The sequence below is a fragment of the Lontra canadensis genome, unplaced genomic scaffold (assembly GCF_010015895.1).
Source record: "Lontra canadensis isolate GAN:19392208 unplaced genomic scaffold, GSC_riverotter_1.0 scaffold90, whole genome shotgun sequence".
Lineage (NCBI taxonomy): Eukaryota > Metazoa > Chordata > Mammalia > Carnivora > Mustelidae > Lontra > Lontra canadensis.
This window is the reverse complement of record NW_022631084.1, coordinates 8,032,730-8,060,715: the sequence shown is the minus strand read 5'-3', so window position 1 is coordinate 8,060,715 and position 27,986 is coordinate 8,032,730. Positions and strand designations below refer to the sequence as shown.

At 43.2% G+C, this 27,986-nt stretch overlaps 1 protein-coding gene across 3 annotated transcripts; it reads left to right on the top strand.

Moving 5' to 3' along the window:
- Positions 1-64: 64 nt before the first annotated feature.
- Positions 65-27,986, top strand: LRRC31 (leucine rich repeat containing 31). 3 transcript variants are annotated; one of them, XM_032836133.1, is made up of 9 exons: positions 65-344; positions 8,574-8,717; positions 10,393-10,560; positions 12,969-13,136; positions 13,370-13,537; positions 14,319-14,486; positions 17,851-18,018; positions 21,564-21,731; positions 27,530-27,986. In XM_032836133.1, exons 1-9 carry the CDS (start codon positions 155-157, stop codon positions 27,883-27,885), a joined length of 1,698 nt encoding a protein of 565 aa, XP_032692024.1. In that variant the 5' UTR covers positions 65-154; the 3' UTR covers positions 27,886-27,986. The 3 variants fall into 3 exon arrangements, with proteins under 3 accessions (XP_032692024.1, XP_032692025.1, XP_032692026.1); XM_032836134.1 differs by lacking the exons at positions 8,574-8,717; positions 27,530-27,986 and having other exon boundaries at positions 21,564-22,320; XM_032836135.1 differs by lacking the exons at positions 17,851-18,018; positions 27,530-27,986 and having other exon boundaries at positions 21,564-22,320.

Sequence of the window (27,986 nt, the reverse complement as noted above, 5' to 3'; positions counted from 1 at the left end):
CAGTAATAAAAACAAAGGAAATGGGGAAATAAAAACTCATGCAGGGAAATTCTGATTTCACACGGCTTGACAGAGTCTTTTTCTTCTCAGTGATCCTAGAAACAGAAAACAACAGGAAGTTGTCTTTCTGAGACAGGCCCCCTTCAACTTGACCATGAGTCAAACACAGAAGAAGAATTCCTCAAATGGAGAAACTAAACCCCGGACCTCATTTGTCAACAAATTCCTCAGGGGCTCAAAATTCATGTCCTCCAAACCTGAAAGCAGAAAAGAGAGCAATGACCTTGAAACAACTGATTTCCAAGCCTGCAACGAGGCACAGAAAACAGCCACCTTAGATACTGGTAAACTTCTGACTGCTCTTGTTTCTTTATTTTTTAGAATAATGCTTTCCCCTAAAGAGATTGTATGGGTTAAACTAAAACTAATCTGAGTCTCTATTCTAAGCGTTTACTACGGGACTTAAATGCTTTAAATACTTTGCTAATTTGACTTTTAAATAATCAAAAGTAACACTACGGGAAGGTATAGAGAAAATACCTTGTTTCCTTTCATTCTAACACAAATGATTCTTTCTTCAAGATTCTTTTCAGTCTTTTGTTCATATGCATGCATTTGTGGCCAGTCAGGCAGTCAACAAACCTGGAGTCACTACCTTTTGTATGACAGCTACTGTTTTGTTACAAATGCGGCCACGAGAAACAGGACCTCAAGTATACAAAGAACCGAATGCACACAATTTCAGTGTGATAAGTGACCGGAAGAAAAATAGGGGAGGCTAAGGAGACAGAAGGATGGATGGGGTCCTATTCTAGATGGGATTGTGGGGAAAGAGTCTCTGATTTGGTGGCATTTGAGCAGAGGTCTGGATAAAGTAAGCCAAGAAGAATGGAGGAATAAAGCCAGTCACGTGGACGTCAATGGCAATAGGTTCCCAGGCAAAGGGAACCGTAAATCCAAAGTCCCAAGGTGGGACTGGGCCTGGCATGCTTGAGAGTGAGCCCAAGGTCAGGGGTGCCGAAGCAAGAGGAGTGACGAGAGAGGACAAGAGCAGGAGGACAGTCATGGAGGTGCATGGGGGACAGAGCAGGCATCTTTTGCACTTATAATAGCTTACAAATCCCTCTTGAGCTTACATGGAGCTGTACTACTTCTGCAACATACGATTATATTGCTTAACCCTAGCATGGCAGACATGCATAAAAGGATGTTCATATGCCACCTTTAACAGCTATTCCACGCATATGCCATAACTACTTAAGCTCTTTTTTTGTCCTTCAGTGACTATTTTTGTCTTTCCCTCTTGCTTGTTCCTGGCTTCATTGTATTTCAGCCTTTTTTTTTTTTTTTAAGATTTTATTTGACAGAGAGAGAGATCACAAGTAGGCAGAGAAGCAGGCAGAAAGAGAGGAGGAAGCAGGCTCCCCACTGAGCAGAGAGCCTGATGCGGGGCTTGATCCCAGGACCCTGAGATCATGACCTGAGCTGAAGGCAGAGGCTTAACCCACTGAGCCACCCAGGTGCCCTTCAGCCTTTTTTAAAAATATAAATTCTTAGAACAGAGATTACAGATTCAAGGGTTATGAAAATAAATAGTGCCAAATCTCTCCCTAAAGCAATATGTCATACACAATACCATTGGCATATTATTAGATTAAATGTATTTTTTAATCATCTTAAACTTCTTACGCAAACATACACAGCAGTAGAGAGAATAGTCTAAAAGGAGTCTCGAAGGAGTCCCCATGATCACTTCCCCCCATCAATGATCAACCCGTGGCCAGTCTTGTTTCATTTATACCTACCTTTAATTCTGTCCAGTTATTTGCATCAAATACCAAAAATAATATCATTTTATGTGAAAGTCAATTAAGTATATTTAAATATATTTTGGAAATAGGAAGTTAAAGTCTACTTAAAAAAAAAAAAAGAAAGGACAATCTGTATCAGAAAATTGTTGATACTTGTTCTAAAGTAGGAAACAAAGCTTCGGGAACGTGGGTCATGAACGCCACAACCATGATGAAATTGACCGTGCAAGGCCAGGCATTGGTTATCCTGGCTGTGCAACACTGGCCACTCAACCTTGCATGGCTTCTCCATTTCCATTTCTCCCCAAATTCAGTGGCTCCTGGAGTCCTGTCAATTCTGCCCTCAAATGGCTCTGAGAACTGGTTCCTCTTCTCTATTGCTGTTCTGGCTTTCACTGGTTTTTGCCCAGACTGCTGGGACAGCTTCCTAACTAGTTTCCCTATTTCCGGTCCAGCTCTCTGGCCAGCTTGTCCTCCACCCTGCCACAGCTTGCTCTCTCTAAATCTCTGCTTCAAATCTTTCCCCAAGTCTCCCTTGCCTTGAAGAGAGTCTACACTCCCAAGCACAGTGTTCAGGGTATTTATGATCAGATGGACCTCTCTTCGTGTCCTCTGCCTTCCCCCAACCTCATGTTCATCCTTTACTCCTGACATTGAGATTCACTTGCAGTTTCCTGAACTGGCCATACATATTTTTTCAAAGGGGTTCCCTGGGCTTATAAAGACCTTCCCTTATGTCACCATGCTCCTTCTGCACCCCTCCTCCACTTATCCCTCCCTCATGTCCACCCACCTGGCTGACTCTCCCTCACCCTTAAGGTGTAATTCATGTATCCCTTCCTCTTGAAAGCTTGCCAAGACCTGTCCATGGGACCTGAGGTACTTATTGTCATACCATGTGTTCCCAGGTACCCTCTGCATGCCTTCACCATTGCATGTCTCCTCTGTATGGAGAGCATGGCTTTCGTGTTTGTCTCTTCCATTAGACAGGTAGCTCCTTAAAAACAGGAACTTGTTATCTTGGTTCCCTGTACAGTGCCACCCATGTTACAAATGTGTAATCATGTTTTATGAAACCACTGGGATTCTTGGTTGTTTATAAGCAAGAAACCAACCCTTACAGATGTAGGTCGGAAAGAACTCAATGTGAAGATACTGCTTAGCTCACAGGATCACGTGGAGAAGGCAAAACTTGGTTCAGCAGTAAAACGCCAGGAGAAGGCCCTGAATCACTCCTCTTCATGTACTCTTCATGGCACATCAGTCATCCTACCTCAGCCAACAGGGAGGAGTTCTGACTCAACTGTTTTATGTCTTGAGCTGCGACATATGCTATCCTTTAAGGAAGTGGTTTTATGTATTAAAAAAATGATATATATGGTCTGCAAGGACGTGTCCAAGGACCTCACAAATTGGTACTGGTATTTATACTTGGGAGTTTGATAAAGATTTATCGTGTTGACTTATTTTGGTCATTAAGGAGTTTAAAGCTAATATTCATTCATTCATTCAATTATCTGTACATTCAACAAATATTAATAGAATACCTCTCACATAACAGGCACTGCAGAGTCCCATCTCCCTGGGAGGCCCCAGTAAATGAGAAGTAAACCAGGTAGGAATTATAGTCTCTCTTTCCAGACGAGTAAACTGAGGCTCAGAGAAGTTCAGTGACTTGCTCACCTGAGGGACCCATGATTTGAACCAGGTCTTCCATTCATGCTGTCTTAGACTTGCCAGTCACATCCAGGATTACAGAGTGCCCAAGTAGGATGCGTTATGAGAAGAGATTCCTGAAACTGTCAATTGGTAGGTCACTGCTGATGACCTTTGAGAAACAATTTGTTGGGATAGTTGATTGTGGTCACCAGAATAGAAGGTTAATTGGCAAATGGGGTTACATGGGACCAGCAAGCCCAGACCACCCTTTCCAAACATTTGACAGTAATCATTTCCTAATGATGGACCAAACAGTAGCTTGAGAAAACAGAAGCTTTGGTGAAGCTGGAACTTGAGCATGATTGTAGGTTGAGCCTATGAAGATAAAAAGCGCAAAAACAGAAGGGAGAAAGCATCAGATAGCACACACAGAGATTTTTTTAACATAGAAACTCTAACACAAACATACATATAATGCGCTTTGGAGCAGACCATTCTGGGTTCAAATTCTGACTTGCTACTTACTAATTGACAGGCTCTCTGTGTCTCAGGTTCCAAACCTATGAAATAGTGTGATTGTGACTCCTTGCATAAAGTTTACACAAAACATCCTTTACCCATTGGCTCATAAATGTTAGTCCCCCACCCACCACTCTCTTCTGCTCCACCCCAAATTAGAATTGCCATATAGAATACACGCAATATTTGGGACATACCTTTACTAAGCAATGATTCCTTGTTTACTTGAAGTTTAAATTTTATTGGAAAGGCTGTTTCTGTTTTTCCTAAATCTGGCAACCCTACCCAAAATAAAATGCGATCTATCCAATCAATGCACGATGCAAGTGGAAGGCCAGAGTGAAGACGCTAAATGGTGGATGGTGCTGCCTCCTACTGGCAGAATGTGGTAACACCAACCATCCTGCAAAGGTGAACGCCGTATAGGTGTTCTCTTAAACACAGCCAGCCAGTGGTGATAGTGGACATCCCTGCCGTGTTCCTGACCTTAGGGGAAAAGCTCTCAGTTTTTCCCCATTGAAAATGATATTTTCTGTGGGTTTTTCATAGATGGCTTTGGTGATATTGAGGTATGTACCCTCTATCCCTACACTGTGAAGAGTTTTGATCAAGAAAGGATGCTGTACTTTGTCAAATGCTTTTTCAGCATCTATTGAAAGTATCATATGGTTCTTATTCTTTCTTTTATTAATGTATTGTATCGCATTGATTGATTTGCGGATGTTGAACCAAACTTGCACCCAGGAATAAATCCCACTTGGTCGTGGTGAATAATCCTTTTAATATACTGTCTGATCCTATTGGCTATTTTGGTGAGAATTTTTGCATCTGCGTTCATCAAGGATATTGGTTTGCAATTATCCTTTTTTGATGAGGTCTTTGTGTGGGTTTGGGATCAAGGTAATGCTGGCCTCATAAAATGAGTTTGGAACTTTTCCTTCCATTTCTATTTTTTGGAACCATTTCAGGGGAATAGGTATTAATTCTTCTTTAAACGTTTGTAGAATTCCCCTGGGAAGCCGTCTGGCCCTGGACTCTTGTTTGTTGGGAGATCTTTGATGACTGCTTCAATCTGCTTCCTGGTTATGGGTCCGTTCAGGTTTTCTTTTTTTTTTTTTTTTTAAGATTTTATTTATTTATTTGACAGACAGAGATCACAAGTAGGCAGAGAGGCAGGCAGAGAGAGAGGAGGAAGCAGGCTCCCTGCTGAGCAGAGAGCCCTATGTGGGGCTCCATCTCAGGATGCGGGGATCATGACCTGAGCTGAAGGCAGAGGCTTTAACTCACTGAGCCACCCAGGCGCCCCCTATTCCGGTTTTCTATCATACTATTAGAAGTCCTAGCCTCAGCAATCAGACAACAAAAAGAAGTAAAAAGCATCCAAGTTGGCAAAGAAGAAGTCAAATTCTCACTCTTTGGAGATGATGTGAAACTTTATGTGGAAAACCCAAAACTCCACTCCAAAACTGCTAGAACTCATATAGGAATTCAGTAAAGTGTCAGGATATAAAATCAATGCACAGAAATCAGTCGCATTTCTATACACCAACAGCAAGATAGAAGAAAGAGAAATTAAGGAGTCGATTGCATTTACAATTGCACCCAAAACCACAAGATACCTAGAAATAAACTTAACCAAAGAGGCAAAGAATCTGTACTCAGGAAACTATAAAGTACTCACGAAAGAAATTGAGAGAGACACAAAGAAATGGAAAATCATTCCATGCTCATGGATTAGAAGAAAAACATTGAGAAAATGTCTATGCTACCTAAAGCAATCTACACATTTAACACAATCCCTATCAAAATACCACCAATTTTTTTCAAAGAAATGGAACAAATAATCCTAAAATTTGTATGGAACCAGAAAAGACCCCAAATAGCCAGAGGAATGTTGAAAAAGAAAACCAAAGTTGGCAGCATCATGATTCCAGACTTCAAGCTCTATTACAAAGCTGTAATAATCAAGACAGTATGGTACTGGCACAAAAACTGACACACAGATCAATGGAACAGAATAGAGAGCCCAGAAATGGACCCTCAACTCTACGGCCAACTAATCTTCAACAAAGCAGGAAAGAATGTCCAGTGGAAGAAAGACAGTCTCTTCAGCAAATGGTGTTGGGAAAATTGGATAGCCACATGCAGAAGAATGAAACTGGACCATTTCCTAATACCACAAACAAATAGACTCAAAATAGATGAAAGACCTCAATGTGAGAAAGGAATCCATCAAAATCCTTGAGAACACAGGCAGTGACCTCTTCGACCTCAGTCACAGCAACTTCTTCTTAGAAACATTGTCAAAGCCAAGGGAAGCAAGGACAAAAATGAACTATTGGGACTTCATCAAGATCAAAAGTTTTGCACAGCAAAGGAAACAGTCAATAAAACCAAAAGACAGCTGACAGAATGGGAGAAGATATTTACAAATGACAGATAAAAGGCTAGTATCCAAAATCTATAAAAAACATCAAACTCAACACCCAAAGAACAAATAATCCAGTCAAGAAAAGGGCAGAAGACATGAACAGACATTTCTGCAAGGAAGACATCCAAATGGCCAACAGACACATGAAAAAGTGCTCAATGTCACTCAGCATCAGGGAAATACAAATCAGAACCACAGTGAGATATCACCTCACAGCAGCCAAAATGGCTAAAATTAGTAAGTCAGAAAACGACAGATGTTGGCGAGGATGCAGAGAAAGGGGAACCTTCCTACGCTGTTGGTGGGAATGCAAGCTGGTGCAGCCACTCTGGAAAACAGCATGGAGGTTCCTCAAAAAGTTGAAAATAGAGCTACCCTATGACCCAGGAATCTCACTACTGGGTATTTACCCTAAAGATACAAATGTAGTGATCTGAAGGGGTACGTGCACCCAAATGTTTATAATAGCAATGTCCACAATAGCCAAACTATGGAAAGAACCTAGATGTCCATCAACAGACGAATGGATAAAGAAGATGTGGCATATATATACACAATGGAATACTATGCAACCATCAAAAGAAATGAAATCTTGCCATTTGCAACGATGTGGATGGAACTAGAGGGTATCAAGCTAAGCAAAATAAGTCAGAGAAAGATAATTATCATATGATCTCCCTGATATGAGGAATTTGAGAGGCAGGGCAAGGGGTCTGGGGGGATAAAGAGGGAAAAAATGAAACAAGATGGGATTGGGAGGGAGACAAACCATAAGAAACTCTTAATCTCACGAAACATATATAGGGTTGCTGGAGGGTGGAGGGGGGATAGAGTGGCTGGATGATGGATGTTGGGGAGGGTATGTACTATGGTGAGTGCTGTGAATTGTGTAAGCCTGATGATTCACAGACCTGTACCCCTGAAGCAAATAATACCTTATATGTTAATAAAAATAAATAAATAAAAATAAAATTCAAGTTGCCTTTAAAAAAAAAAAAAAAGCCAGCCAGTGAATGAGGGACATCGGGGAGGGTATGTACTATGGTGAGTGCTATAAGTTGTGTAAGACTGGTGATTCACAGACCTGTACCCCTGAAACAAATAACATATTGTGTGTTAATAAAAAAATCATAGCCAGCCAGCAAACACACTGCAGAGGAGAAGTAGAGTTTGTGTTCCTCTCCTAATATTTAAGTCTAGGCTGATTACTACTGAAATCCTACTATTAATTTTCACTTGTACCAATACATTTCTCTTTAGCTATGTGGTTTTATACTTCATAAAGGTTAGAAGAGTATCACTGCATATTTGGAACTTACATTTTCATTGTGGATTCCAGTATACTCTTTTTATGTTTTAAAATTTACATTTTCATCTACAAAACCTCCTTAAAGTCACTGTCAGTACCTGCATATTTGTTTTTCCTTACAAAAGTATGATGTGTTATATGTGTTTTAAATGCTGACACATACTGGGACGTAATAGGTGTTCAATGAAACTAAAGCTTTTCTTAGCTTAATGTTCGCATTAGCCCAGCATTAGTACAGAGGAACTTGATAAGGGGGCCACATAAGTCGTCTCTCACAGCAAGAAGGACAAATGAGGCTTTCTGGGTGTATTCTCTGGCAGGGGTGGAGAAAAGCTCTCCCAGCCACTCTGCCCTCTGGATCTGTCAATTGAATGGTCTAGGAGCCGCGTTTCATTGTCTCCGTAGCCATTGCTCCAGGCCGGTGAGGGCAGGTGACTGCAATGCTTCCCTTTCCTCACCTGTTTGGTCAAATACCTGTATTCCCCACCTGGCGTGCACCAGGCTGCGCGTCCCTCAGCAGCCTTTAGCTTAAAGGCTGTGCTGACAAGTTCGCTGCTTTGTTCAGGAAGACAACCGTGTCTACATGCTGACAAGCCCCTGTCAGGCCGTGAAGGAAAAGCCCCTGAGTCCTCAGTTTCCTTGCCGGAAGAGGGTCACTGCAGTGATCCGTGTCCAGCACCTGGAGGCAGGACAGTGGTGAAGTTCTGTCTCCGCTAAGCGCTCCCCTTCTGGGCGGGGTTGGCTCAGGACTGTCGTTAGTCGGTTGACTTGTCTTATTGCCATCACTGTGCCTCTTCACCACGGTCTCACTCACGGCACGTTCTTCTTTATCCTCACCATGTAGCTCAGCCTCTCACTTCAGAAACGGAGTGGGGACCCAGCATGGAGGAAAAGGAGCAGTTCCTGCAGAAGCTGGGCAGAACGGCCGTGGACAAGTGTCTAGATCTGAACAACTGCAGGCTGACGGCGGCCGACTTGAGGGAAGCGGGTCTGTAGCATCCGGCGCGCAGGGAGGGCCTCGGGAGCCCTCGGGTTGCCATGGGAGGGCAAAACACGCTCATTACTCACCTGGCAACCCCGGGTCTCAGGGTGGCCCCAGACAACTCGGGAATAGCAGCTGCACCACTATTTTTTTTTTTTTTTTAAACAAGTTAATTGATCCTTCCTCAAGCTTCAAAGATTTGAGCGGAGCGTAGGAGGAAGGTTCCTTTGTCTGTTAGTTCTCCCTGAGCATTTCACCTCCCCTACTGATGGCTCCTTACTCCCTGAAAAACATTTGTCTTGCCCACAGCATGAGATATAAACTCGTGCAGCCTGTCCGTGAAGCCTGAGCCCTGCTGGGCGCCTAAAGGGGTGTTGTGCTCAGTTATCTGTGGGGCGAGAGAGGAACCGCCAGCAGTCATTGCTCTCAACCTACATGCTTAGCAGTGTAAGCAGCACCTGCCACACAGAAGCAGCTGTCTGGTTGCGAAGGTGCCCCTCCCCACACAACTATGACCACCTTTCTTTTCCCTTTTTCTCAGAGACCTTAAGTCCAGCCTTCCCTCAAACTAGTTGTGTCTCCCAGCACAGAGGTATCAAAAGAACTGGATGGTGAGTGAGGGGTCCTGGACCATTTTAACAGAAATCCATGCCATTACATTTTGGACTTTCTCTTCAGCGAGAACCTACCCACGTCTGTGTTTCCAGACGCCCATGTGTCAGAATCACTCTCAGAGTGTGTTCACTTGACTTCAACCCAGACCACTAACCTGGAGTCTCGGAGAGCGGGCCCCAGCAATCTTGTTTTTAATTTTTTTTTCCTTCTTTGTGTGTTCAGTAGACTTCTCTGCTCGATAAAGTTAGGATTTTGGTAAACAAGTTGAAATTGAAGGCTAGTAGAAAAACAAAAAGCAAAACCAAATTTCACTCCTAAGCCTGGCCTCAGAATATTGTGGACGCTGCTGTGCCTAAAACTGTAAGAGCTCGGCTTGCTACTTCTGACTGCTGCTCTAAACCTTCAAGATAGGTATTTAAAAGCAAATACTCAAAGATTCTTTGCTGCTCCAGGTTGGCATTTCTACTCTTGAGTCTCGTTGCTTCAGGACATAAAGACGGCCTTAGCGAATCTTTATCACAGACAGTAAGGTCACTGTTAATGGGCAATGGCAGATACTCAGAGAAGGCTCCAGTCAGGCTTTGTGCCTGTCGAAACCTCCACATGTTGGTCTATTTAAATACAGTGGGAGCTTTCTAAGGTGGTGATACCCAGGCAATCATGATCTAAAAGAAGGGGTAACATGTACCCCCAATCTCGGCAATCCTGGCCAACAGAGCAGTCCTCCAGCTTTCAGCCTGAGGCTCCGATAGGATGAAGGGGTGAGGAATTGTTTTTGCAAAATAAAGGACTAGTATATATATCACAGTGGCAGTGGTAGTAACAGTAGAATTACCATTTCTGCTACAATAAAGGAGCTCCTATGAAATCTTATGAAGATACCACTACATTTTTGGAGCGCATTTATTTGGCAGAAATAGGAAATATCCTAGGAAATAGGAAATACAAAAGTCATTCCTCCCAATTGCATGGCTGAGGGACCCCTGCTTTGCTGAAAGCCAGTATGGCCACCGCTCCTTCGTGTAGTTATGTATGCAAATCTGTATATCCTCTTGTTCATTTCCAGTTGCTTTGCTGCCTCTTCTCCCACACTTGGAAAAACTGGATATTTCCTGGAATGATTCTGTAGGCGGAAACCTCCATTCAGTCACACAGCACCTGCATCTCCTCAGCAAGTTAAAAATCCTGAGGCTGGGAAGTTGCAGACTTACCATGGATGATGTGCAAGCCCTGGGTATGGTCAATGTTTCAGGGGAAGCGGCTCTGAAGTGTCAAGGGCAAACTCCCTGGGTCACCCCCGCCCCCCAGGTGCTCGTGAATGAGAGCACCTGGATGATGGAATGCCATGCCAGCACTTGCAAAACTTCTAAAAAGCTATGCGGCCTGTACCTACTAGCACTGTAAGCCCCAGGACAGAGTAGGGAACAAGGCTGGCCAGAAAGACACCTGCTCTCATGGAATTTAAATGGAGATAGTTTGTCAAATTTGCTTACTCTCAGTCTGCTAATTGTCTGTAAAATTGAGGAGTTGGGGTAGATAATGATTATTTTCCGATCCCAAAATAATCTCTTCTATTTTTCCATTCCTGTCTTAAAAAATGGATCAAAACAAGATTTTTAAACTAAAAGCAATGGTTTAAATAGAACTAGGACCTCAATTAAGTTAATTTATATACTGAACACAGAATGTAGGATAAAATTTGTCATGCTATTAACCCAACTCTTTATATAATCCTTGCTGGTTTCAGATGCCATTCAGATTTTTAAATATTCTTTTGGTCTGAAGTTTCTTATTTCAGTGACATATTTTGATCATTTACATCTCTGCAAAGATCTCTGTAAAAACAACACAGTTCATGTCAAATGTCCTCTCTCTAATCCCTCTGTGGAAAATCAGGGTCAGTTGACATCCCCTGGCCCACCCTTCCTGTAGCTGAGGAGAAACACCACATAAGTGACCAAGTGTTAGTTCACATTCTAACCCCCCGTCTAGTCTTGTGACCATGGACAATTATTTAAACTTCCTAAGCCTCAGCTTTCTTATCTCTGAAATGGGTTGGATATCTACCTCAAAAAACTATTGTGAGGATTAAATAATTTCTGTGAAGCACTTACTATGTGCCTGGTGCATAGTACAAGCTCAGTAATGGAGAGGTCCTCCTTTCAGTACTCCCTCATTCGAAATTAACTTTCAGTGGTTTGATGTGATGAGTTGAGCCCCACTGGTTAGCAGCTGATTATTATGTAGCAGACTGCAAATTTAACTCATTGCTACTCAGGGGTGAAAAGAAAATGTAGTTTCTCCATTTTCTGTGATTCATCTAAATTTTGTTCATGGTCTTCCAACCTTAAGAAATGGGGAAATGGGAATTTCTGCCCTGGAACTCATTCCAAACTTACCTGGTTCAGGAGAGAGCCTACATCCTTGTTGCCATGATGTTTTATAACCCATTCCCTCTCCCAGACTCCTTCTCCTCTCTGGAAGGGCTTCTGCATCTTCTCCACTCAGAGGGGACCTTCCTTAGTATTGATGGCAGATGGGGTACAGGGAGAATAAACGGTTTAATGAAAAGAGACCATAAATCAGGGGGCACGTCAATGTTATTATACCTGTTACAATTGCTGAATGTAGGATGGTCGATGATGGCTCCCCCGTACCACGTGCACAGCAGACATGGCTATCAGTCATGCACTCTCTGTCCCTGATGCTGAGGAGGGCTTCCGGGTATAGAAAGCCACCCCAGCTGACTGGCGATGGCACACAAAATGGCACCTGGGCTGAGAGAACATGCATTTTAACATGAGGCTCCTGGACTCCCAAAACCTCAGTCCACACAAAGAATGGCCAGCGGCAGAAGTCCAAGGCCAGTAGCGGACCATGGAGGAGAGGCTTCTAGACACAGGGGACTTTCCATTACTCTTAATCATTCAGTGTTGAGATTGACTCCGCACATCGAGGAAGTGCATTTTCCATGTGTGTGCCTCTCTGCCCTGTTCTACCCAGGACAGTGGAAGTCATTCCTAAGGCTGCTTTCCCTGGTCACTTCCCTGCTCTCCTCCAGCCTCCATTCCAGCCCTTAGATGCTTTCCACCCTTTTCTCACTGCACCCTCCTCCACTCTCCAGGGCTGCATGGCTATTATGAGCTGCTAGCATCTTGTGCTTTATTACTGGTTCTCTCTAGGGCTCAGTTCAGTTGTATATTCTTGATGTCTAAGTGAGCTTTGCCCCCACGGTGGCAGGTGCCCTGCTTGGCCTCTCCTCATCCTCTGGTCCAGCTTCCCAGTGATGCTGACCCCAGACAAGGTGGATGAGAGAAAGCAGTTGGATTAGTACACGTATTTACTACCACAAAACCAACTCCACGAAACCACCCTACTGACAGGTGGGGTTTTCTGGATAATGATTTTTGTACAGAGTCATGGTTTCTGAACTTTGGAGGGACTAGAATTGCTGAGCCTCTAAATACAGGGGCTCAGCCTGCTGAGACCAGGCAAGAACTGGGTCTACTCTGTTCTTTGGCATCTGACCAGTCCCTGGCTCAGCCATTATCATTCCATAAATAACACTTGTGCTGATTTTGAGGCAGACTCCCTGCTTTGCAGATTAGCAATCGACCCAATCTTTGGGCTGTTTTGTAACAGGAGAAGCACTCGGGGGCATAACTGACCTGCAGGAGCTGAACTTGTCCTGGAACAGTGAAGTGGGGGGGAACTTGCCTCTGACCCTCCAGAATTTCCAAGAAGGGAGCAAGATACAAACGCTTGAGCTTGTGGATTGTGACCTCACATCTGAAGATGGGGCATTTGTGGGTGAGTGGAATTTGGAAGGGTCCTTCCCAGAAAATAAATGTGAAGATGCCCACGAGCAGGAAGCCTGAGGGTCAAAGGGTCAAAGTTGGCTGTGCTTTATCTTTCCCTGAATTGGAAGAGGGGCTCACTGTAGCCCCGGGATCACATGAGGTCACCCTCCCCCTCCTGCCCCAACAGTCATACGCTGCATTTTTATTGAGTTGTTCTTCTCATTTGGATTCACTTCCCTCTAGGTCAGTTGCTACCCATGATGCAAAATCTCGAAGTCCTTGACCTTTCCCTTAACAGAAATATCGGTGCCAGTCTGAACAGTATTGCTCAGGGATTAAGAAGTACCTCAAATCTGAAAGTACTGAAGTTACACTCATGTGGGCTATCACAAGAGAGTGTCAAACTGCTGGGTGAGTTAGCAATGATTGGGATTTTTCTGTACATATGTAATTTTAGTTTATATTTAATATTTTTAAGCTGTTAGGAAAATCAACTAAATATACACAGCGGTTATGTTGGGGCAGGAGATTATAGGTAATTTATATCTTCTTTGTTTTATTCTTTTCTAACTCTTTTACAATAAGCATATACTTTCATGAGTCTAAAGATAACCTCTTAAAATGACTGACTCTGAAAAGGCCAGGATATTCCGGGTTTGAGATATACACTGGGCAAAAGAAAAGTTACATGCTAAGAAAGCTCTCCATTTTTCTCTTACTTTTGAAAATGTCAACATTATTTTATGCTCGGTAGTAGGAAGGAATTGGTACTGATAAAAAGAAAGCTTCAGTGGCATCTGTAGGGAGAACATGACATGAAATTTTGTGTTCTCCTTCGACTTACAGAGCCTATAATATCCTTTCCACTGGCAGTTTGAGTAAGTCTAGAATTCTGTGAAATGCCAATGCACCAGTGTAGGAGGACGAGAACGAGCCATTGCAGGGCTCCACTGAAGCCATTGGCAGTCAACACAGATCACGGGGTGTTGGTGGGGGGGGGGGTGTTTGAAGCCACTGTCAAGTCCAGAGAGGGCCAGATGGTAGGATGTCTAAAGTTCTTCCCTCATCTTGTCTTTTCTCAACAAAGTGTATTTTCACCATCTCCCTTCTACACACCTGCCCCCTTGCCTGCCCTACACCTGCCTTCTACCTTCTAGCTTGTCAGAATGGGACTTTTGATTTTCTCTTTTAGATGCTGCTTTTAGGTACTTGGGTGGACTGAAGAAATTAGACCTTTCCTGCAACAGAGAACTGGGTGGAGGTTTTGAAGACTCATCAGCTCCGCTGGCCACGTTGGAGCATCTAGAAGTTTTGGATCTTCACCAGTGCTCGCTCACGGCCAATGACGTGGCATCGCTGAGTAAGTGTGAACAATAGAGTCAAGGAAGGACTTTTGGTACCTCAGTATATGTTTGGAACTTGGCAAATTTGAGGTGTCCCCTTAAACTTACTTAAACTTACTAAAAGCATCAAATCATAAAAGTTCTTTGAATGCCCCAATATTTTATTTGCCATATATTATGTGCTCAGTAAATATGAGTGAATCTAAATTCCTCCTATACACATTTGTAAATGATGGATGTGGCACTTGGTGGAGAAAATTTTGAATATATGTTACTGTTTAGAAATGACTCTGTTAGTTACAAAGTTTGTTTCAAACAGGGATGTAGAGAGAAGGCCCAAAAAAGGGCACTGTGGCTTTCTGACTAACAAGTGAAGTTAAGCCCCTTGGATACAATGAAATTACACAAGAATTTAGGGTGGTGCCTCATGGGTATACATTTAACTTTAGGTGCCTACACTGACTTTCCACTGTAGACATAATCCTGTAATTATAACACATAATGTATAAATGCAGTTTCCCATAACAAATAGTGCCAAGCGCAGCCTTGCCATTAAGGGGTTTATTCCATCTGTGGCCACAAACTTCCAAAACACCTCCAGGATCTCATCACCAAGGTCTACCATCTAGACCTTGACCGGGCTGGTTCAGGCCGCTGTCATCTTGTGCCCAGACTACTGTGAGTCCAAGTGGTCTCCCTTTTCCTCCTCTGTCATTCTGACTTTGTTGCCTAGCCTTCCCCTCCTTGATTCTACCCCAGCCACTTTTCTGTGCTGACCTCCTGTCCTGGGGCCTTTGTCTTTGCTCTTTCTCCAGATCATGGCCCCTCCTGTGTTGGGAGCCCCTTCTGCGTCTCTCCTTCATTAGGTACAGAGGGCTGGCACAGAGTTGGCACCAGGAAATTCTTGTTGAATATGATTGAATGAATGAATCAATTAAAAACAAGAATAAGGGCACCTGGGTGGCTCAGTTGGTTGAGCGATTGCTTCAGCTCGGGTCACGGTCCTGGAGTCCTGGGATCGAGTCCTGCATTGGGCTCCCTGCTCAGCGGGGGCTCTGCTTTTCCCTCTGACCTTCCCCCTCTCATGTTCACTTGCTCTCATTCTCTCTCACTCTCTCAAATAAACAAATAAATTAAATCTTAAAGCATTTAAAAAAAAACAGGAATAAAATGAATTGTTTAGCTTTCTTTAGTACAATTTGGGAAGGAAAAGACTAAAATAGGTTCTTAGGTCTAACATCTATATTTTAGACCTGCTAAATTACATTTGGGGCTCATGCCTCAATTTGGAAAATGGAGAAAAGTTCAAGGCTTTCATAAAGTTTTTTTTTTTAAAGATTTTATTTATTTAGGGGGCACCTGGGTGGCTCAGTGGGTTAGAGCCTCTGCCTTCAGCTACTTGTGATTTTTCTCTGTCAAATAAATAAATAAAATCTTTAAAAAAAATTTAAAAATTTTAAAAAAAGATTTTATTTGACAGACAGCGATCACAAGTAGGCAGAGAGGCAGGCTGAGAGAGAGGAGGGGAAGCAGGCTCCCCACTGAGCAGGGAGCCCAATGCAGGGCTCGATCCCAGGACCCTGAGATCATGACCTGAGCCGAAGGCAGAGATATGGGAGGCCGCAATAAGGCTTGAGATGAGGACCAAACCAGGCCCAGACTTGTGCCTCCTTTAAAGTCCAAATAACCTAACAAAAGGTTTAGGACGGGAAAAGTTGAGTAGCACTGAGAAAGGGTCTGTGCTATGTGTTGTGCGCTTGCCTACATGACTTTCCACATGCTTACTAAACAAATGAGAACAATTCGGTTGGGGTCATAAGTTCATGGCTGTTCCTTGCTGCCCTAGTACAGCCCATAAATTACTTTCAGGTTTGCTATATCAATATAGAACAATTGTACTGGCATCAGCCATTTAGTGTCACGAGGTCTGCTTATAGTTAATTGGGAACTCGTGGTTGTTTAACTAGACACAGATGTATTGCTTCTCCTATTGTAATATCACTATATATATGGCCTTAATGCTTTGAGTAAACTTAGCACTGTTGGACATCCTCCTCAGTGCTCCTCCTGCCCCCATCTCTCTGCTTCACGAGTTCTTTTCTTCATACTCTTACTCTCACGTTCCTGGTTGATTTGTTGCGCTGGCCGTGACACAGAGGCTTTAACCCACTGAGCCACCCAGGTGCCCCTTTCATAAAGATTTTAAAGGAACAAAACAAATCTCTTTCTGAGCTGCAGGTGGGGGCGTATGGGGTATCATCATCCCCTTTCCTTCTGAGCATCATACCTGGAGGAGATATCCCTGAATTATCAACAGCCAGATTCCAAAGAATGAATTTTCCTTATTACAGCCAAAAGAAATGAATATCACCTCTGGTCATCTTACTCAGAAGAAGGTTCCAGGGCTAGAGGGACCTCAGTTGTTACTGCTTCTTTTACCAAACTTGCCGTTACCAGCACAGGTGAATGGCCCTGGAAAGCTAGTGATTATAGAAGAACTGTAGCAAATTGCATCGTTCTCCTACTGTCTAATTTGAAAGAGATGGAAATGAAAATACATTCCGTTTATATCTTCGGAGGTTAAATAACTCACCATTCTTTGATCATTCTAGATACTCCAAAGAAATGGAATTACAGGTCATTTAGCCAACAACTTTTGATTCAAATCGTCTAGTTGTATGAGGCACTGTGCCATGGGCTAAGGGAAATTCACAGTCCGGGAGCCTCTATCTGGTAGGGACAGGAATCAACTGCCCACACGGTGAAGAGGAAGATACTGAGCCATCTGTTGGGATCCCACCTGCCTGCCTGCCTTTCCTTCCTATCCTCCTTCCCTCCTTCCACAAATGTCTGTGCCTCCAGTGTTCTAGATTCTTCCACACACTCTGGGGAGGAAGTGGGCCCTAGACAAGCTCATCTTCACTGAGGGGGGACAGAAAAACACATAAGCAAAAATGAATAGGGTGACATAACAGTGACCAAGGGCTTCTGTGGCTTAGGGGGCCCTGGAAGGCTCTGCGGAGGTGAGGTGGACCCACAGAGATCCCAGCATACTGACAGGTACCGAGTCATCTCATCTTCCCAGTGACCCTGTGAAGTTCTGTTATCATTATTACTATGGCAGTAACCGAGGCTCAGAGAAGTTAAGTAACTTTCCTAAAATCCCACAGTTCTTTAGCCGCAGAGGCATGATTAGAACCCAGTTCTGTCTCCAAGGTCTTTGCTCCTAATGTCTAGCCTGGCGAGAGCCCTGCACACTGGGGAGCGTGGCTGGTGTGCGTGTGCGTAAGCGAGGGAGACTGTGGGACTGTGGGACCCAAATATCCAGCAGACTCTTCATGAGATGGTGCCTAAAACATGTCACTGCTGACATTTCCACAGCCCAGGTAATCCCTTTACTCTCCAGTCTTCAAGAGTTGGATTTATCTGCCAACAAGAAGATGGGCAGCTCTTCCGAAAACCTCCTCAGCCGGCTCCGATTTTTACCAGCACTGAAGTCCTTACTCATCAACAGCTGTGCTCTGGAGAGTGAGACGTTTACTGCCCTGGGTAAGAGAATTCCCTAGATCCCTGCAAGTATGTGCAGTAACACATGAGAACACATATTCCCTACATAGGACTCTCATGGCAAGCCTCTGCCAGAGGCAAGGCTGTGAATTAATAATTTGTCTTCTTTTCAGGAAATGTGTTCTCTTAAAAGTGGCTTTCTGAAGGCCAGATGAATGATTCTGGCTGATTCGCAAATTTAACATTTTCAAAATCTAAAGTGTACGTAGCCAACACTGGAGGTCCATGTCCATCGTAACTTGGGATTTCACCAAGGTGCCAATATAAACTGGATTTCTGGGAGTCTAATGGGGAGAGTGAGGCAATTCCTGGTCTGTGAGTCTAATTGATGGCCCAGCACCCACTTTCCAACAGAATTCGTTGCCCTCTCTAGGAATCTGGGCCTGCTTAAAGGTCATAAATACTGTCCAGCCTAGATCAAGGGTCTACGGAATCTGGAATGTCTGCCTCTTCGGGGGCAAGAACATTGTCTGCAAGATAGAGGGAGATACTTTTTTAAGATTTTATTTATTTATTTGACACAGAGAGAGACAGTGAGAGAGAGGGAACACAAGCAGGGGGAGTGGGAGAGGGAGAAGCAGGCTTCCCACAGAGCAGGGATCCCGATGTGAGGCTCGATCCCAGGACCCTGGGATCATGACCCAAACTGAAGGCAGATGCTTAATGACTGAGCCATCCAGGCACCCCTAGAGGGAGATACTTTGAGGCAAAGTCACTTGGCATCATTCTGCAGAATCCGCCACCCAGGCAGAGCACTTTGGGCATACATTGCTGGAGGGGGTTCCCCAGTGCCACCTTTAGGTTCAGTGATTCACTAGGAGGACTCACCGTTCTCAGCCTAGAGTTGGATTCACTGTTGGGATTTATTACAACAGAAGGATACAAGGCAAAACTGGCAAAGGGAGAGGCATGTGGCACAAAGAGGAAACCAAGTACAAGCTTCCAAGAGCCCTCCATCTGTGGAGTCACACAGGACACGCTTCCTTCTCCCACCGGCTTCTGACAACACATATGAAGTGATGCCTTCCAGGGAAGCTCACCTGAACCTTCCATCCGGGGCTTTTACTGGGGGGTGACCATGCAGGCACCCTCTACTGGTACATACAGGAATTCCAGAGCACAGAAGGAAAGCTGGTGTTCAGCGTAAGTCATAGACTTTGCAGACACACAGGGGAGGCGCAGCGAGCCACTCTTATTAGGTGAGGAAGGGGTGGAACACATCCAACTACAAGTGCCCACACGCCGGCCAGCCTTGCCAGGAAGTCTTTAGGGGGTGGCAGCCTCAGGCCTGGCAGGTTAACTCTTGCTCTGCACACACGCATGGACTAGAGAGCTTACATTGCGGTGCTTCCTAGACAAGGAGGAAAACAGAGTCCTTCTCTCTGGCCCCCAAGGGTTCTATGTCCGTTGACATTTCTAGAAAAATGAATTGTACCATGGACTAGATAGGAGCTACAATTAATGAAATAAACATATTCTAGTAAGGCAATAAGCTATTTATTAATGTCTGTTAACAGAAATGAATGCATGTAATTCACCCCAAATTCTAAGACCTCTACTTTTAGGGCACACTTGCGGCCTTTCAGCCCAGTACTTTGTTCGGCCCACATAGATTTGGTTCTTGCTGTGAACTGTGCCCACCCCTCCCAGCATCGCTCATCTCCTTATCCCCATGTCTGGATGGGCAAAATAGCAGATCTAGAATTCTTAACCTGGGTCAGAGAGTCAGTCTAGAGTTGTGCCTGGGGGCGGGGGCTGTGAACTCCTGAAAATTGATTGCAATTATTTTGTGGGGGAATATGTGGTACATTTTCTGGCTTTGAAGCACCTGGGATTAGGCTGACTAAAATCAGATTCTGGCTCTAGCTCTTGTGACCTGAGATAGTTAACATCTCTGTGTTTCAGTCTCCTTGTCTGTAAAATGTAAAATGGAATAATAGTACATACTTCATGGGGTTGTAAGAATTAAATGTGTTGGGACGCCTGGATGGCTTCGTCAGTTAAGTGGCTGCCTTTGGCTCAGGTCATGATCCTAGGGTCTTAGGATCGAGTCCCACATCAGGCCCCTAACCCAGCAGGGAGCCTGCTTCTCCCTCTGCCTGCTCTGCCTGCTGTTCCCCCTGCTTGTGCTCTCTCTCTCTCACTCTCATTTAAATAAATAAATAAAAACCTTTTTTAAAAAAATTAAATATGTTGATACATGTAAAGTCCTTGGAAAGGTGCCTGGCATATTATAAATGCTCAGTGAATGTTAGTTGTTAATATTATTATGGGGAGAGAAACTATAAATTTCATTTACAAAGTAAATTAGATCTTACCACTACCCAATTTAAGAAGACACAATGGCAGCCCACAGTACCTCGGTTAAAATCCACATCCTTCATGGGGTCTAAGAGGCCCAGGTGATCTGGCCCTAGTACCTCGGGCCACTGGCCAGTCTCCCCCTTGCTCCCTGAACCAATCTCAGCTGGTTTCTTTTGGTTCCTTCCTGTCACTGAACTCTCCCTTGTCTTCAGGCCTTCCTGTTCTCTGGATGGAATGCCCCCCTCACCGGCCTCCTTCTCTTTCCTGGGGAGCTCTGACTTCAGGTTTCAGCATAAAGGCTCCCTGTTAAGATACCATCTCTTACCTAAATGAGGAGCCTCTGTATGTTTTTGGCTTAGGTCATGATCTCAGGGTCATGAGATCAAGCCCTGTGTCAGGCTCCATGCTGGCGTGAAGACTGCTTAAGATTCTCTCTCTCCCTTGCCCTCTGCGCCCCCCTCCTTAAAGTCTCATGTTCTCTCCCCCTGGCTTCCAAAAAAAAGAAGTCAAGTAAACATATAATTCTCCACAACACTTTTAGAAGAAAAAGTTCCATTTCTTATTGATAGGTCTCTGTACCGTGCAGGTGGGAGGGATTTTCTTATTAGATATCATAAAAGGACATATACTTGCCCCTTGGACGCCTGTTATTCTTTAGAAAGAAGAGTGGAATTAAAGTATAATTAACTATATCTTAGGAATAGTTGTTTGGGTTAATTTCAACATTAGGGGCAGCTGAGAATTAAGCAGAACCTTTTCAACCTCATTTTAAAATCTCTCCCAAATCCACTAGTTCTCTTCCTCGACTCTGAAACTGCAGGAAGTTCGACACAAACACATTTGGGTGCTTCAGAGTCCGGAGGAGGCTTGGCCCCATTTCTGAACTTCTGCTGCGACTGAACACAAGAATATGTAAAACAAGAATGCGCTCTGGAAATCTCAACTAGCTGTTCAAATCCTCTGCTGCTTTCTCCTTCCTAGATGGGAACTAAAGGAGAAAAATCCCAGTGGATAGTGAATTCCACTTAATCAAGTCTTACTTTTCTAAATTTCCAACATTTCTCCCAAATAAAAATAGACAGCATAAGTTGTGGTCATGAATTTCCGGCAGAAGACAACAGGTCCTGTAACTTTCTTACCTCAGTTATGTTACTATGCTGCCCCAGGTTCCTCAGTTGCAGAGAAAGAAGCCTAAAGGATTGCTCTTCTGTTATCAATTTTAGCTGAAGCCTCTGCTTACCTCCCCGCTCTGGAAATATTCGACCTCTCTTGGAATAAATGTATTGGTGGCAACCTGAAGCTGCTTCTGGAAACACTGAAGTTCTTAGCGTCCCTTCGCGTGCTGAGACTGAGCAGCTGTGGCCTGGTGACGGAGGACGTGGCTCTCCTGGGTTGGTATCCACTGGTCCCACGGCAGTCCCGGCCCTCGGAGCCCAGTGCACCTGCACTGCAGGGCAAGGGTGGCAGGGAGCCGGGCCAGGCCTGTGGTGGACCCTCTTTGCCCCTTCCCTTCTTTCTCTTGGACATCTGCTTAGGAGAGAGCTGGTGGAAACCAACAAGGGCAATTCCCAAGCCAGGAAGACAGAGGAGGGCGTTTCACAAAGGGACAGATGGGCATAGACATGGCGGTGGGGCGTTCCAGCTTCTGCTCCCTGCCTTCCCTGCACAGGGAGGGGAAGGACTGTCCTGGTCTCTTACTCAAACTTCAGTTCCCTCCAGTCTGCCTTCACAAAGTTTGCCCTGTCCACATGGTACCCGCACTGTTACTTAATTTTTCCTTTATACTGAGTCTTTAACCTAAATGCTTTTATTTGAACAGGAAACTCATCATCACCATAATTGAAATATGGGAATCACCTCTCATAGACATTAGTACACTGTTGCCAGCTGAAGGCTTTGAATAGAGGTTCATCCTCTCTCTGTTAGAAAAAGGGGAAGAGAGGTCTTTAAGAGCATCAGTCTGACGCTTTCTCCATGTCAATTTAGAAAGATGGAAAGAGAGTTGAATAAGTTTTGCATTGCAGGATTCCAGGGTATATAATATAATACCTTTCCCAAATCTCCCCTAAAATTGCCTCTGTGATGTCCACTTCCCATTGGGAAATAATGAATTGGAGAGTACATCTGTGTCTCTCCTCCACCCTTGTGCCCACATCCCCAGGACCACGCAGCCATCCGCCCCCAGATCTCTTAAGTGATGAGCACCTCTCCAAATTTTTTTTTGTGAATAACAAGTTTTATTATATCTGGTTAGCCATTGCCACTTTTATACTGCTTGGATTATTTTAACAAATGTTCTTTAAGAAATACTTAATCACTTATAGCTTTTTTTCTTTTATAAATAATAACAGTTTCTCAGAGTAAACTACAAAAATATTTCCATAACTTAAACGATCCTATTATCCAGATTTTTAAAATATCTAATAAGTATGAAATAGTGAAATATAATAATTAGGATACTTGCGTGATTGGAAAATTCAAACAGTACAAGTAAGTTAAAACGATGCCTGTGATTTGGTTTAAAATACAGTAATATGATCATCTCAAAAATAATATAGTCATCTCAGGACATGCCAAAAAAAAGCATCTGACAAGAGTCAATATCCACATGTGATAAAAACTCCCAGAAAAGTGGGATTGGAGGGAATATACCTCAATATGATAAAAGTCATCTATGTCAATCCTACGGCTAGCATCATACTCAAAGGTGAAAAATGGAGAGTTTTTCTCTTAAGTCAGGAACAAGAGAAGGATGTTCACTCTCGCCACTTTTATTCATCATAGTACTGGAGTCCCAAACATAGCAGTCAGGAAATAAAAAGCATCCAAATTGGTAAGGAGAAGTAAAGCTTTCACTATGATGCATGATGACATAAAACTACATCTAGAAAACTCTACAGGCTCCACCAAAAACTATTAGAACTGCTAAATGAACTCAGTAAAGCTACAGGATACAAAGTCAATTTGCAGAATTCTATTGCATTTCTATACCTAATAATAAAGCAGCAGGAAGAGAAATTTGAGAAAACAACCCATTTACAATTGTACCCAAAATAATAAAATACCAAGGAGTAACTTAACCAAGGAGGAGAAAGACCCGTGCTCTGAAAACTATAGGAGGCTGATCAAAGAAATTGAAGATGACATAAACAAATGAAAAGATACTCCATGCTCATGGGCTGGGAGAACAAATATTGTTAAATGTCCATACTATCCAAAGCAATCTACAGATTTAATGTAACCCCTATCAAAATATCAACAGCATTTTTCACAGAACTAGAATAATCCTAAAATTTGTTTAGAATTACAAAAGATCCCAAGTCGCCAAAACAATCATGAAGAAGAACACAACTGGAGGTATCACAATCCCAGATTTCAAGCTATACTACAGAGTTGTAGTAATCTAAACAGTATGGCCCTGGCACAGATACAGACAGACACATAGATCAATGGAAGAGAGCAAAGACCCAGGGCAGGGAAAAAAAAAAAAATCTTTGCTTATGTGGTCAAGTAATCTACAACAAAGGAGACAAGAATATACAATGGGAAAAAGACAGTCTCTCGATAACTGGTGCTGGGAAAACTGAACAGCTACATGCAGAAAAATGAAACTGGACCACTCTCTAACACCACACACAAAAGCTCAGAATGGATTAGAGACCTAAATGTGAGACCAGGAACCATAAAACTCATGGAAGAAAACATAGGCAGTGATCTTTTTGACACTGGCCTTAACAACATTTTTCTAGATATGTCTCCTCAGGCAAGGAAAACCAAAGCAAAATTAAACTCTTGGGACTACACAAAATGAAAAGCTTTTGCGCAATGAAGGAAGACACCAAAAAACATGAAAAGGCAACTTACTGAATGGGAGAAAGTATTTGCAGGTGATAGATTCAGTAAGGCATTAATGTCCAAAATATTTAAAGAATTCAAACAATTCAAAACCAAAAAACCCCAAATAATCCAATTTAAAGATGCACAGAGGAACCGGAGAGACATTTTTCTGAAGACGACACGCAGATGGCCAACCAGACACAGGAAAAGACGCTCGGCATCACTAATCATCAGGGGAATGCAAATCAGAACCACAATGAGGGAGGGCCTGGCTGGCTCAGCAAGTAGAGTGACTCTTGATCTTAGGGCTGTATGTTTGAGCACCACATTGTGCATAGAGAATACTTAAAAATAAAATCTTAAAAACCACAACAATATGAAGTATCACCTTATACCCATCAGAATGGCTAAAACCAAAAAGACAAGAAATAGCAAGTCTTGGAGAGGATGTGGAGGAAAAGGAACCCTCCTGCACAGTTGGTGGAAATGTAAATTGGTGCAGCCACCCTGGAAAACCATACGGAGGTTCCTCAAAAAATTAAAAATAGAAATAGCCCATGATCCAGTAATCCTACCACTGGGTTCTTACCCAGAGAAAACAAAAACACTAATTTGAAAAGATAAACACCCCCCATGTTTATACCAGCATTAATTATAATATCTAAGATATGGAAGCAACCTAAATGTCCACAGACGGATGAATGGTAGAAAAGAGTGGTGCGCGCGCGCGCACACACACACACACACACACACACGAGAATATTACTCAACCATAAAAAAGAATGAGATCTGTTTTTTAAGATACATACATTTTATTTACTTATTTTTAAAGTAAATTTTATGCCCAACATGGGGCTTGAACTCATGACCCAACAATGGGATCAACGACTCAACAATCTTGAACTTCTGCAGAGTCTTATGCTCTACAGACTGAGCCAGCCAGGTGCCCCAAGAATGAGATCCTCCATTTGCGAGAACATGGTTGGACCTAGAGGGTATAATCCTAAGTGAAATAAGTCAGAGAAAGACAAATATATGGTTTCCTTTATATGCAGAATCTAAAATGCAAAACAAATGACAAAAAGCAGACTCTTAAATGCAGAGAACAAACTTATGATTAGTTACCAGAGGAGGTGGAAAATGGGTGAAATAGATCAAGAGAACCAAGTGGTATAAAAACTTAATAAATAAGTCATGCAGATGAGAAGTATAGCATAGGGAATGCAGTCAATAATACTATAGGGTAAATAAGAAAAATAAAATACAGTTATATGTCAGAGATATTGTGGGTTTGGTTCAACACTACCACAATAGAGCAAATAATGCAAAAAGTCAAGTCGAGTACATTTTCTGGTTTCCCAATACATACAAAGTTATGTGTACACTATACTGTGGTCTATTAAGCATGCAATACATTATGTCTAAAAAAAGAATGTACCTTAGTTAAAAAATACTTTATTGTGGGGTACCTGGGTGGCTCAGTCTGTTCAGTATCTGACTTGTGATTTCAGCTCAGGTGATGATCTCAGGGTTGTGAGATCAAGCCCCACTGGGCATGGAGCCTGCCTAGGATTGTCTCCCTCCCTTTCCCTCTGACCCTACTCCCCCTAAAAAAATACTTGTTTGCTTAAAAGAGCTAACCATCACCTGAGCTTTCAGCAAATCCTACCACAGATCACTGTAACAAATTAGGGAAAAAATTCAAATATCGTGAGAATTACAAAATGTGACACAAAGACACAGAGTGAGCAAATGCTGTTGGAAAAATGGTGCTTGACGCAGAGTTGACCCAAACCTTCAATTTGTTAATTTAATAAAAGCACTATCTGTGAAGCACAGTAAAGTGAAGTACGGTAAAAGGAGGAAAGTCTGTACTAAAAAAAATAAATACGTAAATAGAAGGGAAGGATTAGGTGAAACAAGATCGTTGTAATGAGGGTAAGTGTTGAATCTGAATGACAGGGACATGGGAGTTTATGCTCCTATTTGGTCTATTTTTTTGTACCCTTTAAAATTGCCATAATAAAAAAAATTGTAAAACAGAAAAGCATGCACATTGTCTCTAACAGTTAGGTCTTGAGAATATGGTAATGTTGCACAGAGAGGAAGAGACCCACATCAATACGGACACCCACAAACGGAGTGCAGCTCTTGAGTGTATGGAATGCTAAGCTTTAGAATGCACAGTGGACCCAAACCGTGGGCAAGGGAAAGCGATGGGGATGGAGCAACCTGCTTGCTCTGGGAGCCAGGACACATGAAGAAGGACTGAAAGACCAGGACACATTTACTCCTAAAGGGAGAGAATTCGAAGGGGACAGACTGCTGTCCAACACACCGCAAGGCTGGTGTGAGGAAGGAGCCAAAGCGTCTGGCAGGCTGTGGGGCGATCAGTGAACGTCACTGGAAGGCAGAAAGGGACCTGAAGGACGGGGGGTTTCTCCTGCTGAGAGCCACCCCACTCTGTGGGGGCAACCGGCAAGGGTGCCTCAGGCAGGAGCTGGCTGGTCACTAGTAGAGAAGGCAGAGGGAGAGTGGTCTCTGATCATTGATCCAGAGGCTGAATGAGGATGCCTCCAGGGTGGGTCCCTGCCAACTCTGAGATCCCGTGCTACTCATGTGATCTCTGTGGTCCATCACTGCATTTGGCTGGCAAGGGAAGCACACGCTGGCTGCTCTGGGAAACTCTCCTATCTCAAGTTACTATCTTGAGTGTTACTCAAGTGTTACACTCTTGTTAACTAAGCTAGTTACTATCTAGTGTTACTATCTTTTCTTAGTTTCATCACAAACTATTATCAAGTGCCATTTTAGGTCGTACTGTGATATGTGCTCTTCAAAGGGAAAACTGTTCTATGAATTGGAGGTCCCTAAGGCGACTTAGAAATCACCCATGTGTATTTTGCCATGAAAAGTGCTCAGTTAAATACTTGCTGAACGAAGAATGACTGAATGAGCAGTAACCAACTAAACGGTATTAAACAGCAAGATGACAGTTTATAAATGGTCCTCAGTTAAGTGAGAGCCATCACTCATCACATTTAATTAGAGTCTGTAGAAGAGCTGGGACTTTAGTGGAGCTAAGAGCAGGAACTTGACACAAAAGATATTCTTTGGCTTGGGATTTGGAAAGAGAGGAAAAAATACAAAAAAAATACAAACTTTCAAGCTGTACTTGGGATGCACAGAGAACAGATTTGGTATTAACGTGACTTCAGATGCCCCGAATAAAGCTGCTAGCTAATAACAAATCATTTCTAATCACCAATCATTACTGATCTTGGAACTGGCAAATAGCCACGGGAGACAGTTTGCTTGTATTTTAGCATTTAGTGTGATTTTTTTTTTTCAGCATCGGTAATACATTCAGGTCACCTGGCCAAGCTACGGGAGCTCGACCTGAGCTATAATGACGGCATCTGTAATGCAGGATGGGCCATCTTCTGCCAAAATGTGTGGTTCCTCAAAGAGCTGACCGAGCTGGATATTAGCCTTCGGCCATCAATTTCTCGAGATTGTGGACAATGGTTTGGACACTTGTTAAAGGCTATCACCAAACTTTCCGAGATCACGGAGATAGGAATGAGAAGATGGATCCTCCTCACTTCACAGGAGGAAGAACTAGAACATTTTTACCAAGATCACAGACACAGCATTCACTTTGAACTTGGTGAGTTTCAGGAAGCTGATTTCCCAAGGCTTAACTAAGCTATAAACCATTATCTGGAGGAGGAAAAGAGCATGAATGAATCTTAGTGTAATCAAAGGAGTATCAGCTTCTGGGCTGTTTAATGGGATTGATGTTAATG

Coding starts and splice junctions, on each gene's coding strand:
- LRRC31 (XM_032836133.1), top strand. CDS start 155: ATGAGTCAAACACAGAAGAAGAATTCCTCAAATGGAGAAACTAAACCC. Junction 18,019..21,563: donor TGAGACGTTTACTGCCCTGG/GTAAGAGAATTC, acceptor TATCAATTTTAG/CTGAAGCCTCTGCTTACCTC. Junction 21,732..27,529: donor GGAGGACGTGGCTCTCCTGG/GTTGGTATCCAC, acceptor TTTTTTTTTCAG/CATCGGTAATACATTCAGGT.